Source organism: Ptychodera flava, chromosome 8 (genome assembly GCF_041260155.1).
Source record: "Ptychodera flava strain L36383 chromosome 8, AS_Pfla_20210202, whole genome shotgun sequence".
Lineage (NCBI taxonomy): Eukaryota > Metazoa > Hemichordata > Enteropneusta > Ptychoderidae > Ptychodera > Ptychodera flava.
The window spans coordinates 22565165-22582429 of NC_091935.1; the positions used below are offsets into that span (position 1 = coordinate 22565165).

Sequence of the window (17265 nt, forward strand, 5' to 3'; positions counted from 1 at the left end):
TAGATGTGAGTGTATCGACAAAAGTGTGACATCAAAGCAGCGGAACTGCATTGTTTGGGTGGACAAACGATGTCAATGACATGGCAACAACCCGCATTTACCCAAGATTCAAGCATTACAAAAATTGAAGGACAGGCTGAGAGCACTTTCACAGACTGTTCCATGGGTTAACGGGATGGCCACCTGCTGGGATTCCTCAATTGCCTCCTCGGGAATTTAACCAGCAGCAGCCGCTCAGTGCGCACGTTTCATGTCGTTCGCATCCGCTCTGAGGGCGATTCATTAGAGCGAAAATTAGAACAAGATTTCATCTTTTGTCTCAGAAGAGACGTATCGCGATTCTGCTTACACTGTGTGTGTCTGTCCCCATATCACCCCCGCGCGTGTGTGGTATAGTCCTTCTCCTCTGTCCACTAGGCGCAACGGAAAGCCGGCTAACTGGGCTGTGCGAGGCTACATTCAGTACGCCCGTGCATCAGCTGCGACGTCGGAATATCAGCAAGGTCCGTCGGCATTCGGACTCCACACAAGATAATTAACAAAGGCAGTACCTGCAACTCATCAAGACTAGCATCTTGCTTTTGGCGGAGCCGAAGCTGTGAGAGAATATTACCTTCACGGTAGAAATGGCGCTGATAGTGTGGTTAATAACGGCGATCGCAGTTCACACGTACACACAAGGTGAGCCCTTTGATAATTTAAGGGAGGGGCAACGTACGGCTCGACTACAGTTGAGGACATCTACCTGTGAAAAAGTGAATGCTAACGGAGCCCGACTGTTCTTACAGCGGATCACCGATGATTTCAATACACATCATATTTCATCTTGAATACAAGGAAACCAATATCTTACTGTCAAACTGAATGAGACTAAATCTGTAATGTACAATGTATACATTTCATGGTCGATCAAAACACTCCGAGCGCAGTAACTTCCATGGGTGTATCCCTATATACTACCTTCCATTCCGTCTGCGACAAAATCTGATTTTTTTTCCTGAATCATTGTACATGAGTGGGCGTTTAGGTCGTCATTGAGAGACGTTATGGATGTCCGTGCATCACTGATAGGAAAAAAACACACAAACAAGGGATAACAACTTAAAAAAGAAAAGAAAATGTTGCTTAGCATAGCCCTGTTTCTCTTAGGTGTTGTATATTGATGAAAGACCGTCTGACTTCGTCTTACTGTTGTTCCGTCTTCGATTAGCCTCGGCAAACAAGCACGATATCGCTGAAATCTTGCTCGGGTATGCGGCCCGTGCAGTTTAGCATTCTGCTATAATAAAGAGCTTGAACACGGATTGAATGTGGAAATTGCTCTTGTTTACCCACAATGCAAACGCTAAATAATCACCAAAGTCGCCAGTCACTGCCATTAAAATGGCGGGGGTTAGAGGTGGATGCTTTGATGTAAACACCGCCCCAACTATCTCAATCAGTCCATGTGGTTGCTTTTGGGTTGGTTATTGTTAGACGCCTGTATATTAAAACACAATTGATTTCAGTTTATGAGCATTCATGGCGGAAGGCAACCTGCCACAAAATGTCATTTTATGCTATTTGCACACTGGGAATATGGTCCCGCGACTGGAATATTTATAATCCAGAATTTTTTTACAATGAATGTGCAATACTGATGATAAAACGCACTGTGCAACCTGCATGCTCTGAAGACACAAAGTCAAAGATTTAAAGGCGCCCTTGAAAATCCCCGGTCGTTGCATTAATGAAAGCGCTCATCAACACTTTGTCAATCTTTTGTTCTCCACTCAACAGTTGTTTGTTAAATAAATTTCCTGATAGATAAAGTTCATAATAAAGTGGGGCCTGTAAGAAGATGCATCGTGTTTACACACAGATGCATACCAACGAGTTGCGACAGAAATTTATCGCATCCTACGTTTTAATGCACTAATCTCATTCACGAAACACGTATATAGGGCACTTCGCATGTCCTTAGCTTCAGAGAGTTATGCCTCGGTTGCCAAGGCGATGAGAGACGAACCCAAGTCCCATGCAAGTAGGACATTCAGTCGGGCACATGGCCCTATGTTTACGACCCGTTACGTCACCCCCACGAGTCTGAATATTCGGTGACAGAAATGATAATATCTCGAAGGAGAGTCTGCATTGATGAAGAGAAAAATGGATAAACAATGTACTATCTATTGTTCAGACTCCGATGATCAATGTTCTCGTTTTTGCATAGACAGATAAGAAGGTATGAATATGGATAATGTAGGGAATGAGTCATTTGACAGTGTCCGCAATATAAGAGGACAAGTGTACAGCATATACATTCTCTTAATGACCTTGGGGCGCTAGTCTCGCACAACCATTGTACGAGCAAGTAAGATCAAATTATCCAGGGGTAGTATCATTATGATAGAACTTTTAATGTATAAACGCCCTTATAAAAAATCCTTCAATTTGTTTCTGCCAACGGTATGCTAATTCAAGTAAAAATATCCAAAAGGATTTTTAACTCAAATCTTGCTAGCAAAATGTATGCCTGCACGTTTGAGTCAGATTTTGGTTGCCATGGTGATCTTACTGTTTTATAAGTTGTTGAGTCATCCTTCTCGACCGTGTGCGCGGAAAGTCCTACCGCGCATACAGTATGGAGAATGTAATTTCATATGGATGACGTCACCGCATGCGAAACGGTAAAGGATATTTTGATCTTGTGTCGACACCCAGTTATTATTCTCTGTAACCCAAATACGCCCAGATGTTTTGGCTTGACGTAATTTTACGTGGTTTTCAACGACGACTATCATCGTATCATATTCTACTGATTAGATTATGCAGGGGAAGTATTATCGTTTTTAGTGTTTTTTTGAATATTCACGATCAACTTCGGCGAGCGTTCATATATTAAACAAACGCGTTTATGGCGTATGCATGGAAGTGTGAATACGCACAGTTAACTAGCAATCAAATGAAAACATTAGACGGAAGTGTAGCAACATATTTTAACCAGTCTGAGGTAATTTTGTTCTGATACGTAATTTGACAGTTCCCATCATCTTCAAACATGGATTAAAACGGCCGTTGGATTTTCTTGGAAAACTGAATTCGATATTGTTGGCAAGTGTCAATGACGATTTGACATACATTTCTGTAGGAGTGTTTCTGTCATGTTAACAGGCTGTGAAAATTAGGCCCGGAAAAGCTGGTAATTACACATTAGTACTGGCATGAAAGAAGTGAACAGAATTGCAAACGTCACAAGTGAGATCGCTCTTTCTGGGATGACTCGCTAAAAATCTATTTTGGAGGCGAGAGCTTGTCATATGTCTTGGGTGAATACACTTGTGATGAGAAAGTAGTATCGTGTATGGGATCCTCTAACGCTTTTCTCGGTCACGGTGTTATCGTGACTCGTCTGAAAACTCGGAGACCAAGAAACAACATGTCGGTTATCAAACTTTAGGGAGATTAATTGTCACATGATTGTAGTGCGTATTGCACAGCAGTGTAATAAGCTTAACACGTTGTCATCATCATGACGATCTAACTACCCGCTGATGACACCTCGGTCATGGGGATATGCGTTGTGGCCCGTTGTGTTTGGTTCACCGATACGGTCATAAACATACTAGTTTCGGGGTGAATAAACTTTGGTAGTGCACCCCAGGGTGTCGTAACAATAGGTCGCCACAGAATTTCGTCTACATTTATGACCCCATTGATTACAAAATGAATGTGCAAGCAACACCGTTATAGGTGATATTGAAGATAAATATTACATACATACATACAGAACATTTCGAACTCAAAATTATGAAATACAACATGACATCAGGCCCTCTTATCCAACATGGGGCCTTCTTTTCTGCGTAGCTATGTTAGAGGTGTTGATTCTTTCATGGGGAGTCCGTGACTGGAATTTATTTGTGGAAAATATCTCACAGGGCAGGAGGGTCTCAAGAACAATATATCGGCGAGTCGTCACTTCATTCATAGTGACATCACAGCATCGCCTGGAATTAATGACAAATTGCTCGGTTAATTGGGTAAATTGTTCGAAAACGAAATATTTAAACGACAGAATTAGTGGCCAAACATGATAATAATTGGTGATCGAAATGACAATTAACAGAAAATGCTGGTACGAGAAAACAGCATGACATGGCTACACAGTCCGGGAGAACTTCTAATCATGGAAACCCACAGGAACCGAAATATGGCAACTGAAAACCGAAACCAAATGGAAACGGTATCAATTATCCAAGGCCGCGATTTAGCATTATTTCTAATGATAAACATGAATCGTTACAATTATGTCGTGTCTGGGGCACTGTACCAGTTACATAAACTTTGCACAGGAACGAAAATAATTGCCGGATGATTGGCAATTTCCCATCTACTCATTCATCACCCAGGTTTTCGATTTTTATATTTTAGAACTTCACGTGCTGCAGCTTTACTTGGATTTTTGTTTTTTAATGGAAGCGACGTATACGTTTATTTTGATGAGTTTCCACCATTTTTATCGTGTTTGCAAACACAATGTGATATTCTCCGCGCTGACTATCTGTAAGTGATGTCGATTTCTAATGTCATTGTTTACTGCCGAATTTGGTCCGGACTAAAATTCACTTTTAAAAAATAACATTGCATGTTGTAAAGACTATGTTGTGCTATAACTTTTTTTTCTTATACGCTGACAATGTAGTTGTTTCATAGAATAGATTTTAATAAAAAATTAAAACACTATCAAACGTTACACCCATAGACCCAATAACTGTGCAGTATCTTTGACAATTGTTGCCGAAACTTTGCCCGTGTGTCAAGTGTACTCCACGTGTATCAACATCAACAACAAATTAAAGAAAAATCAACCCGCAACAGCAACTTTCAGTCAACATATGTCCCTAATGTTACATGTATCACACGTCTGCACGATATTATGCAAATGTAAAACAATAAAAATTCTCTCCAAGTGGACTAATTACCCCACAGAGGAGACGTCTGGTGATGTTAGTTTTCAACGTCGCACGGTCCTTACTTATTGCCACAGTATATTCCCGCCCAGGTATTGTCAAGCTAAAACGTCTAAAGAGTTTGTTTGACACATTTCGACGCCATTGTACGAAAAATGACAAACACAATTAATTCAATGACATTTAAATTCTTGAAAAATGAATGTTTTCAGAAGAAAAACGATCATGAGGAGTGTCTCTCGCTCAAATGCTACCGGAAAGCGCATTTTAATAGCTATACTGAGGTCATTATACGAAACTTATATAGAGTTCACCTCGCTTAGGAAAGTGCCCATCGTAACGGTTGATATGAATTACATTCGTCGTTTATTTTAATCCCAGGCGATCATTATTCCGTGAGGCAATAACTAACTCAATTTTCATGGTTCGCCGAGGGCAACTTAGCTCGAATCACGCCCAGGCTTGCAAGGTACCAAATCGTTCGAGAGAAAAGAGTGCCAGCCGCCTCACTGTGCATACCTAACATCATGAATATTAAAACTCATATCGGGTGTCAACTAATTGATTGTAGGGCTCAAAAATTTTAAGCACCTCAGCGTGAATTTTGGCTCTGACTTTCGAAAACATGTTTAACACCGATATAGAGCTGACACAGACCGATGTGACGGTTGAGTTTCGTGTTATTGCTTTTTACAGTCAGACTTTTGGCGTGTGAACATAAATATCGTAAGATTACCACACCGAACATAACAAAATCATGTTACAGTGTTCCTCTAAATGTTTATAGCAACACCCGTTACTTCACATCACCGGATCGCCCATGTGAACAAGTTTCGGGTTTATCCGAAACGACGCAGCGTATCGCACATGAATCACCATCCCACGGTTGGACCTTTGCTCTCCTTCGACACGGGGTTCTGTTGCACTATTTGTTGTTTTAGCATTTGAAACCGAAGCCCGACTCCTGCAGGGTTTCCCGAACATGTGCGGTTGCGTCCTGGAGTGCTATATTTGCAACTGCCTGACGCTGTTTATAGAACCAATGCGGCCATTCATACTGTATTTCATATCTATTCCGAGTGAATTAATTTGCAGTACGGTGTTACATCAGAAACTCCCCGTTGAGCCGTTTGTACTCCGAGTCCTAAATTGTGTTATTTGATTTACTTAAGATTTTGAGGAAGAAAACTTCTGGCTTATGATTATTAAATATTTGTTCATGATTCCGTTGACTTTACCGTCTACAATGATATAGAGAAATAGATACACCGCATGCTAACTGGTGTTTAAATCAACCGTCTGAGATCAGATATCGACGAGTCCACTCTATCGTTTTTATTGGCCATATTTCTTGATAAAGGCAAACAAACAGACGCTCGGATAGACAGACAGACGGGCGGACTCTGCAATGCAGACTGATTTGTAATAAATATGCCACGGATAGAAAATTTGTGGCATAATTCATGAGATTGTGGAGGGATTTAATCTACTGCTACTTCGAGTACTTTTGTGACGGCAGTGCAGGATCACCTTAAAGATCCTGTGGCTGTAACTATTGATGATTGCCATCATACTATGTTTGTTTTGCGTATATCAATTGCAAGACTTTGTTCAAACCCCTAAAGCATATTGAAACGCCTTCTAGTTTTTATTAGTAGCTTGTCAGTGCAGTGTCTTTACACGTAAAATGCACCCCTCTTGTTCGCCTACATTTTGAATTCTAGTCCGGACCGGAATTCAATGGTCAACAATGACAATATGCAGTCTATATAAAAGTACAGGCTGAGTTGTCAAGCTGAATGTTCTGTATCTGAACATACGTTGGGGAGTAGATCATATTAAAAACAACAACAACAACAACAACATTGATAAAAAAAATCATAAAAATTACAGGTATTGTTCATTAAACAGTGCTTTTTGCTGAAAATTTCATGTTTTGAGGTTCATGGGGGGCATCTCACATCGACTTTGCATAACTTGTTCAACCGTTTGAATTTAAAGTGTTCAAACATATATTTTAAAATATTATCAGCGCCTCTTATATATCTGCTTTTGTACATTCATATATTGTTTACAGAGTTCATTCGAAGTTAAAGTTCGATCAAAACCAGAAAGTGATCTAAAATGGCTTTCGGCAGGGAGTGTTTACTTTCGTATTTCGTAAAACTTTTTTTCTTTAATGGAAAAACTGTTAATTATGATTGTCATGATATGTGCGTAACCCCAAAAATTTTTGAAAGGGTGTTCTTTGTGAATAGAGATAGAATAAATTTTATGTTTAAAAGGTCCGAATTATGGTCGTTATTCTCTTATCTTCCAGCACAAACAAGGTTATCTCGTTGACTAATGGTGTTTCCTTGCGCGTTTATCGCCTGCAGTGAATTTTCACATTGGAGCAGGACGCATCAATAAATTTTCTTGTTTACGTCTTCAGAAGGACGTAAGTTTGACTGTCGTTGTGATTTTGACGCCTCAATCACGTGGCAGGCAGCTGTCAGTTAAAGGGACAAAATCGATTATTTTTGCGGAAGAACACTTAATGACCCAAGGAAGGCCTTTTAAAATCAACCATTATATGAAATAATGTTCAAGAAAGATACGATAGGTGTAAATACAACCTCCTATTGCCGCGTCGCCATACGCAATTTGAAGGACCAGCTGTTAGCGGTTGGCTCCGAGTCGTCAAGAAATATTTCTTGTCATATGAGTTACCTCATCTTTTGCCTAATACCAACAATCATCTACATTGAAGATTTATTTCGTAAACCGGAGTCTTTCAGCATATTTCGAGATATATATATATCTATATTTCAAATAATAATTAACCTGACCGCTGAACAGACTAACCATGTAGACAAGAGGAGCGACAGTCTCCCTTAAGCTTGACTTCTGCCGTAGTGGTTGATTCTGGCAGAGATCAACCATAATCGTTATTATCTTTGTAGCCCCCGGCAAAGTTCACTTTCCTTGTGGACAACAATGATCCTCTAACGCACTTAACTACATACACACCCCGAAACTGTTACCGCCGTGTCTGGTTGTGTTTTTTAAAATGATTAGCCGTATCATACATCAGTAGAGGCGAATCTAGAGCGATGTTTCCACATGCGACCTGTGGAGGTCAAATGCATCACAGGCGCGCAATCTTTCGCCTGAGGGTTAAGTCAAAAATTAGCTTAGACGATAGGGTAACTTTTAGTAAATATTGGTGCCAGAGCCCTTTGGTCGCGGCTTAAGTGATTGCAGTTGGAAATATCAGATCTCCCTGGGTGAGATCAAGTGTGCGTGTGTGTGTTTATTTTCCGCGGGTCATGCCACCGAATGCCGAGTGGCAAAACATATTGGATTAGACATGACATTGCTGACTTCAATTGATATCGAATTTTATTTCCTGGACACCTGCACCTGGAAATTCAAGTGAATTGTAGGTGCTGATCTTATGTACTGATTCAATCAGACTTTCTAGGACATCCCGTCTGCATCCGCAAAACAATTCAACATCCTTTGAAAGTAATGGTCCATGGCTATTTTGCATATAGAGAGTCGACCTTAGTTTTGCAGCATTGATCTATACTTCTACTATATCTATACTTCGAGTGCCATATGCTTTAACTTCTGTGTTAGCCAATGCTTTCACCTTCTGAAAGTAATGATTCGTGTTCTACTCTTTAAATCGTATTGAAATTCAGTCGTTACGTTTATATCCAATATTGTTGTTGTTAGTCCGGACAATATTAGCAATTTCATCTAGCCTTTAATCTAGTCGAGACTTCATCTGACAGTCTTCACGATAACATCATATCGCATATAATACACAGTGCGTCTTATTTGCCATGCTAAAATTTGTCGTTTAACAAAGTTTCGTTAGAAGAGTATGAAATGTATTTGCGTCAAAACTAACGAAAACAGTAAAAGTCGTTCAATTAAGCTATTCGAATATGATACGTCGAATATACAGTAAGGCTAGGTAACGGTTACTGTGAAGTTGTTTGTGCCACACTTCATGGACACATTACACTATTAAATAGGAGACGCCATCGATGGTAAAATAACGTCATTGTACTGATTTGTGTCAAGTGTGAGATGGGCTTGCAAGTACACATATAGAGAAAAGACACATGATTGTAATAACAACTTTCGGTGCAAAGCATAAGTGTAAGCCAATGTACGTCCAGATTCCAGAGGGTTTTTGCACATACTTATGCGCACTGTGGCATTCAGCACTGGGAATGCATGTAAGTAAGGCATGATTTTTTGGGGGGTAATATTTATGGCTGTGTGACAAAACCTCTACGATGTTATTTGTTAACACTGTCAAACATGCTATAAAGTTGCAGCCAATCACTTATAGACCATATTGTCGCAAAAAGTTTGTGAATACACCCAGATTTGGTCACGTGATTTCTACTGAGAGAAGAGATGTGAGATACTTATTGATAATTGATATAGTAATTTATAGAAAATCCTGTCTGTAACCAAGAAAAAATATAAATTGACTTGGCAAAATACGGAGAGACGGGGAAGATGAATGCCACGGTACGAAAGATAGAAATTACTTCAACGTGCCAAATGTCCTTTCACAATGTGAGCTGAACTAGTTTAAATTACAGCAAGCATTTCCTGCCAAAGCAAGTTTCAGATGTCATTTATTGAAGTTTCGCAGCGTCAGCTTGTATCTGTTGTTGTACATACAGATGTTGACAGGCCTTGCAACAAATTAAGATATTACTGGGCAAGCGCCGTCAACTCAGCGGCACAGCGGGGAGACAGCTCAGTCCTTCGCTGGGTAGGTGACGCTAATTTGCTGCGACATCACGCTGATAGGCGTCTGCAATAGTAGGTTAGATTATCGGATGTGCCCAAGAGAAATAGAAATATCAAATTGCACATCCTTTATCATTTTACTTCTATGAATTACTCGATTCTGAGTGATAAGCTTTCATATCATGTTGTTCGGTCCTCGCTGTCGTCTTTCATTGACAAACATGATGGTGTAATTCTGCCTTACTGCAGTCTGACCTTTGTTTGACCTAGAACTTGCTCTAAAAATAAATGATTCATCATGATAAAATTAAACTTATTTTTCAAGGTAGAATGCTAAACGGCGACAGATATTTGGACTATTTTAAAATTATAGTTTTTTGGTCTACCACTTGTAGGAGCTCATTATTTAGGCTTATTGAGTATATAGAACTTTTCACCGTCTTAGCTTTATGAAAATCGAAAATTTAAATTTTCCCTATTGATTTAACACAGGGATGGCGGCCATTTTGAATTTCGAGTGTCGTTAAATATTGAGCACTTTGTTTCTCTGGTACCGAATTATGCAAGTTGATCCTGATTTTTATTCACGACTTCGAAGAGGAATGTTTTCCTTACGGAAGGTTTGGGCTAGAGTTTAAATCTCTCACAATTTCTATGCGCGAGCTACCTTTAATAGCTATTAATAGGAATTAGACCGCACACCAATTTGCGATTTTGTTTATCTTTTCCTCGGGGTTAGAAACCACAATAAGAAAACGAAAGAACGATATGTCATATTAATCTATTTTACCGACAGCTTTTGTTTCACATGAGTCTTGATAAGAGCATAATTTGTAAAAACAATGTATGACCTTTGTCCGTCTCCGAACAATACTGTCAGAGTGAAAGGGTCAAGAAACCTGTTTCATCAGCAATTATTGAATATATAGATCAATCAATAATTAGTCAATCAATCATTATTCAATTGGTGAAGTGATCATCATCGACTAATTACTAAACGGTAATTATCATGTAAATGTAAAAATATAATTAGATTTAATATATATTTCGCAGACCTCTGCACGTAGGATACAAGCGCTAGCGGTTTGAAATCAAGTCTAACTTTGGTAACACACGTGAAAAGGATGGTCACAAATTGTGCAAGTGATAAGAGACGATTGTTCGTTGTGAATAGACGGCAGCTGCCGCCTTCAAACAATTTAAGACTTGTCTTTTTACGTCCGCTTCTAGGATTTGTTGACATTTCTTCAATACTCTGTATTCTATTCATAAAAAAGGGTCACTCATCCGGAGGAATGGCCTGCTGACTTCTGTAAAATTTTACAGTCGACGGAAAACTGCTTTAATCTGAACAGTCTATGCATGAAGGTGGATGAATCACAAACATGGCTAGACATATCACAGGCTTAGCTGACCTCTGAATGACCTATTAGTATACATTTCATCGGAGCTGAGGTGAGAGATCGAATAACACGCATGGGTTGGTGAACCATCGTTGTTTAGATTCGCTCGGCGGGCTGAAATTCTCAGCAAGGTTGATATGCTGACCCCCGACCCTGAAAGTCGCTTTGTCGACAGCCACAATTAAGACACAAGTCACACATCACCGGATGATGCCCTCGCAAGTGTGGTACAGCTGATTTTATTTGAAGAATTGAAGTAATACTGAAGGCATTTTCCCTCGGAATTGCCAGTCTTCCTGCCAATGGGATATTGCGGATATCTAATAAAGCAGCTTTCATGAGTCGTGTGAAATTACTGACAGTCAATAGCTTATGGTGCACAGAGTGCCAGGCTGTTAGCCGTGTCTTCGCACATTTGCTAATTTCGATGCTTGTCACTTAACGTTCTATGATGAAAAGCAAATTGGATTGGATATATTATAGAAGAAACGATGTGCTTTCATCAAGTTTTCATTTTTATCATACAAGAAGACTCAAAGGTCTGAATTTCTTTTGTAGTTTGTAGACATAAGAATACCCGTTTCTCAGAGATTATGTAGGCCCAGTTACAACGAAATGGCCGTTATATCGCTTTACATCAACAACAAATATTTTTGACAGAATGGGCGACTAAATTTCACATTATTAGCTTCACCTTGAATTCCAAAAGCTGGTTTGCAGCATTCAAGCGGAGATAATAATTGGCACAAGTTTCATCGGATTATATTGCGTTTCTGCGAGCTTGCGAATGCTCAAGTACCCCACGCCCACAGGTTTTATGTATTTGCATGCATGGCAGCCAAATTTGAGTGGCATCCGTTTATACCTTGTCAAAACTTGCACGTGCAGGCTCTATTTAGAAGTAATTGTAGACACATCATCAACTAATAACATTCAAATTATCTAAATTTGCAATTCTATGCTAAAATCAAAATACTGCAAGCACTTTGTAGCGTATGGAACTTTTTAATATCATATCTTTAATATAGTTGAAATGTGGTTTTAGAAGAGCATCTAGTTTAGTCTGCTGCATTTGATAAGACATGAGTCCATAATTACGTAAGAATAAGTTGTGGGTCTGTACTCGAAAATACGTATGCTGTCATGTAACTATTATTTTGCAACGAAAGCCGACCTTTCAGGTGTACGTGTCTGAGTTTATATTCTGTGGTCACAATTGTTCTAGTTTTAATTTCTTCATTGAGTAAGATAGGTCCATGGACCGTTTTAATTAAACCTAAACACGATACGACTGTACACCACTTAATATATTCTATTTTGTTCAAAAATCCAATTTGAACCGCTTGAAGTACAAAGTAAACATGCAGCAGATATATTTAGCATTGGAGTTAAATGTACTCCAGATAATTTCGTTGACCCTTACTGATTCAAAAGTCGTCCATATTCGCTCCTCCTCCTCCATAATAATAAAATTTTGTATTGTTTTGCTTTTTTCAGTCGTTCAGTAGCTATTCTTGTTCCTAACACCTGCAAAGTTGATACGATAATGCAACATTTTTAGGTATATCATGACCCATGCATATGGACACGAAAGCTTAAATAATAGAACTGATCTGGCCAGTTTTTTATAATTAAAAAACTGGCCAGTAGTTTGCTTAAACAAAATAATGATTTATTTTCTTTAAGCAAACTACTCTCGTATGTAGAACAATTACCGCAACTGTTATCTCTTTCCCCCTGACTGCAAAATACTTTCTCTTCCTCTTTAACAGTGCAAGTCAACTCTATATATCAAGCACATTAATTAATCCCTGCTGATGAAGACTTGGGGACTTAGGGGTTAGTCTCCGTCTGTCCGTCGGTCTGTACGTGCGTCGGACCAGAGTTGTTTTTTAGACATCTTGGCCCGACTTTATCGAAACTTCTTAGCAAACTTTGAAAGCAAAATATACTATAAGATATATACGTGTAAATTTGTTTTGCGATGCGATCCGAAATGACGGCTGGGTCAGGTTGTCACTAGAGTTTTTGGTGTCTGGAGCCATGAGATAACATTTGTGCCTCAACTTATTTTGTTGTAATGGACTTGTCACTAGTGCAATAAATGCTTGTCAATCTGTTTGTCATTGTGATTGTCTACCTAACAGCACCTTTATCAAGAAAAGTTGGACGTCCAGAGCCACCAGAGTTACATGACTCTCTTCGAACTTGGCAAAAATATAACGCAAAATAAAATGATACAAAATCGACGTCAATATGTTTTGCTTTTTAATCTCAAATGTCCGAGCAAGAGGCATTTTTTGTCAAAACTGTTGATGTGTAGAGCCATTGAACAAAAAATAACCCGATATTGTTAAAACTTTGCTTAAGTACAGTGTCTAATGATATATAAATGCCAGATGATTTATTTTGCAATATCGTCTTTTTTATTATAAGGTGGCATCATGTATTTTGTAATGAAATGTTCAAGTCCAGGGATGTTACCGATGATTATTTCATTAAAACTTGGCCAAATGACAATATGCTAAGGCTTAAATGTACACGTGAATTTGTTTCACGATGCAATAAAAGATGGCCATTTCATTATGATTTTTAATGATCAAGCCTATCACATAGACATGCATCGTTTGCTTCGATTCAAACTTAGCACAAGTTGTGTCAACAAAGGCGTTACTGCTATAAACTCGTTGTACCGTATGCGCGTATGCGTACATTTTAAACAACCGTTAAATGGCTAATTACTAGTGGGGACTATGTCATTGACGATGACTTTTTTACATGATACGATAATTATGAATCATGCAACTTATTTGGGAATATTATGACGTTTATATGACTACACAGACACCAGAGGGAATTCGCCGAATAGTGAGTGAGCGCTCAGTGACGTCACATTTCAAACGCACTGTTTTCACTGGGTGTTCACAGGGGACTCTACGATTAATTATTCAAGACTGCTATAACAAATTAATCTAATGCTATAATTCAGTATAGTTCCAGGGTGAATTGCTTGCAAACGACACAATGTCCGTCTTTTCTAGCTCTTTTGCATCGACCATCGTCTCCTGATTGTGTGTAAGCAGAAGGTTCGATGATTGGTATAAGTGGAAGTCACTGCCTATTGTGTGGCCAGCTAGTTTACTATGTCATCAGATTGTCAGCTGACTTGTTTGTTTTCCATTACATGTATTCTCAAACAAGGCTACGCATGCCCTCTGAATTGAAATGGTGAAGTCGCCCTTCAAAGATGGTTTGAAGAGGATTAGTTACTGGCAGACGACTAAATTTGGCGCCACATTATATTTCGAAATCCTGTCAGTGCAATAATATACGACAGCGTATTTTCACCAGAAAACTAGCCAGTAAATCAGTATTGCCTAAATTATATGTCTCTTTTCGTGTTCTTCATGCCAACAGTAGGCAGTAGATACATTGAAGGGATAAACCACTACATTCTTAGGGAGGTCACAAATTTAAAAAATATGCATTTCAAAAAAGTGTTCCAAAATACATCTCATTTCGCTGCTTTTACCAAAACAATTTACATCGAGTGGAAAGATAAAGATATTTGAATTTTGCAGGAAGATGGATTTTTTTTTCAGGACAGGGCTGTATACCCTACGCACACTGAATCGTCTAATAACTTGAAAAAAAAATCCATTTCACCATTCTGACCACCCTTTCCAATATCTACTGGTTCATCCCATTGCGAGAGTCAGTGGCTCACGGAACACAATATCGTGTCAAATAGTAAGTTACTCGTCAAAGAGATAAATGTTTACTTTGACCTTGTGTACAATTGTCCATTGTGGAGGGTTATATACCTCGCTGTAATTTTTGGAATCACCAAAAGTAGGTCTACTCCTGGCAGAGTGTAAATAGCGTTATGAAACGCAATTAGCATCAACAGCAGACTTATGTATGAATTTTCAGCATGTTCATTTCGACGGGACAGGAAACGAAATCTATTAATCTTCTACGTCCCTCTATTAACGCGAATGGCTCAATGGTAGTCCATTATAATTATGAAACCGTAAACAATTATTTTATTGTACAAAACTGAAACTGTTAAATCAGCGGTGATATCATCTGTCATGGTACAGAATTTTCAGGGGCGTGATGTGAGAAAAGGTTGTACATGCATAACCAGACATGAAAGAGATAATATATTCCCATATGATAGTAATAATGATACAGAACACGGCAAAGAAAAACAAATCTTAGACGTGTAACAGATAAGCCACAGACGACCAATCGTGCCAGTGGCAAACGTGTACCCTGTCAATAGATGTTTACATGTGTAAGTGCTTCTTATTGTGCACGTCTCCTTCCATTCAGTGGGCCTATGGATAAGATAAAACAAGGGGATTACGGTCACTACTTAAAGGTTGCCAAAACAGGATTGAAATGTTCGAACTTTTTGTGTTCACCATAGTTTTGGCAACATTGTGATTTATTTTTCTTTGTAACCACGCTAGCCAGGCCCGGCACTGTGTGCACCGGTGCATGTGCGGAAGACACGAGCATTGAACCTCTGCGCCGCGACATAGCTGTTAGTTTATTTACTTAAACAGTTAAAGATCTCTCTCTCCCTCATCCATGTATCCATCGGGTGAACTATCAACCTCTTCGCATGCTTTGCTATCACAATGGTACATTAAGCTTGCGAACGACATAACATACAAAGCATGACTTCACCACGATGACCTGATATTTACGATCGAAGGAGCATGTCCTTGTCAGCCAAGGGATAAAGAGGCACTCACAATATCCTCAAAAGCTTATATCGTAAAGATAGGACAAGACTTTACAAGTAAGGTCATACAGGGTGTTCAACTTCGGCTAGGGAGTAAGTATACAGTCTACAAGGGATATATTTTAAAGCTGTCCAAGTAGCTGTCATGATAGAGGATACGAACGGCATATCAATATATACAATGCAAGATCCGAGGTACATGAATATTCCACATTGATTAAGGGTCATTAGCATAGAATTTTAATACCGAAACAAAGCTCATTAATGTAATCTGCATATTTGAATATCATTATACCTCGCATCTTGCACTAATAGTATCAATAGCATTCAAATATGGTGCAAGCGAAGTCCTAAAATAACCAAACGATTGCATGATAGGTCCATGTTAAAGACAGAGAAACAAACAAATAAAGAGAAATAGTGACAATTTGAAGTATTAAAATTCCATCTATATCTGTTTGCCTGTCTGTCTCTGTATGTATGTATCTGTGTATGTATCTATGTACGTATCTATGTATCCATGAATGTGTCTATGTAAGGTGCGTGGTTGCAGAAATCTTCATTGCAATGCTATTTGCGTTGTATTTACTATTTTTCGATTCTATGGATCATATTTTGAGGCATTACAGTACACTATAATAGACAGCTTGTAATGCCGCTGTGAGGGGTGAACTAGGACAATTCCCACTTCTACTTGAGATCAAGCTTAATATTGTTAAACACTGGCTTCACATCGTACAACTGCCACATTGAAACTTGCTAAAGAAGCTTTTCTGGAGCAAATGGTAAACAACACTAACAATAGATCCTGGTTTAACTGTTTAAGTGCTTTAATTAAAGACAATGGAATGGACTTTCTCCTTGATAAAGCTCCATCACTTAAACACCACAAAGTTATAACTGGATTAATGAAAACAAATTTAACAAACAATTATGAAGTCTTTTGGAAAAATTTGATCACTGATGAAAACAGTAAACTAAGAATGTACGCCAAAATAAAACATAATTTTAGATTAGAACCCTACTTAACACAGTTACAAGGTGAGAAAAGAAAATTGCTCACCAAACTTCGCATTAGCAATCATGATCTAGCAATTGAAAAAGGGAGACACACTGTTCCAAAAACCCAATTACTGAAAGATACTGCAATCAGTGTAACACCAACAGTATTGAAGATGAAACACACTTTTTATTAGTCTGTCAGAAATACAAAGTCCAAAGAAAGTACTTTTTCAGTAAAATCAATTTCCCAAACGACGATACTGAAAATCAGCTTATTTCTCTACTAACAAAACAAGAGTTATCTTTTAATGAACAACTTGCAGATTATATTTTTACTTTATATAAACAAAGAAATACCTAGTTATATTTATTATTAGCTACTATTATT

The 17265-nt window shown here is 38.6% G+C and overlaps 1 protein-coding gene across 1 annotated transcript in view; it reads left to right on the forward strand.

The window, feature by feature from the left end:
- The first annotated feature begins 412 nt into the window (after nucleotides 1-412).
- The window catches only part of LOC139138024 (uncharacterized protein YfbL-like), a 44180-nt gene continuing 27327 nt past the window's right edge, over nucleotides 413-17265 (forward strand). Inside the window, exon 1 of the mRNA XM_070706244.1 lies at nucleotides 413-681. Within this exon, the coding sequence (XP_070562345.1) occupies nucleotides 627-681 (55 nt within the window). The 5' untranslated portion in view covers nucleotides 413-626. The remainder of the gene's footprint in view (nucleotides 682-17265) is intronic.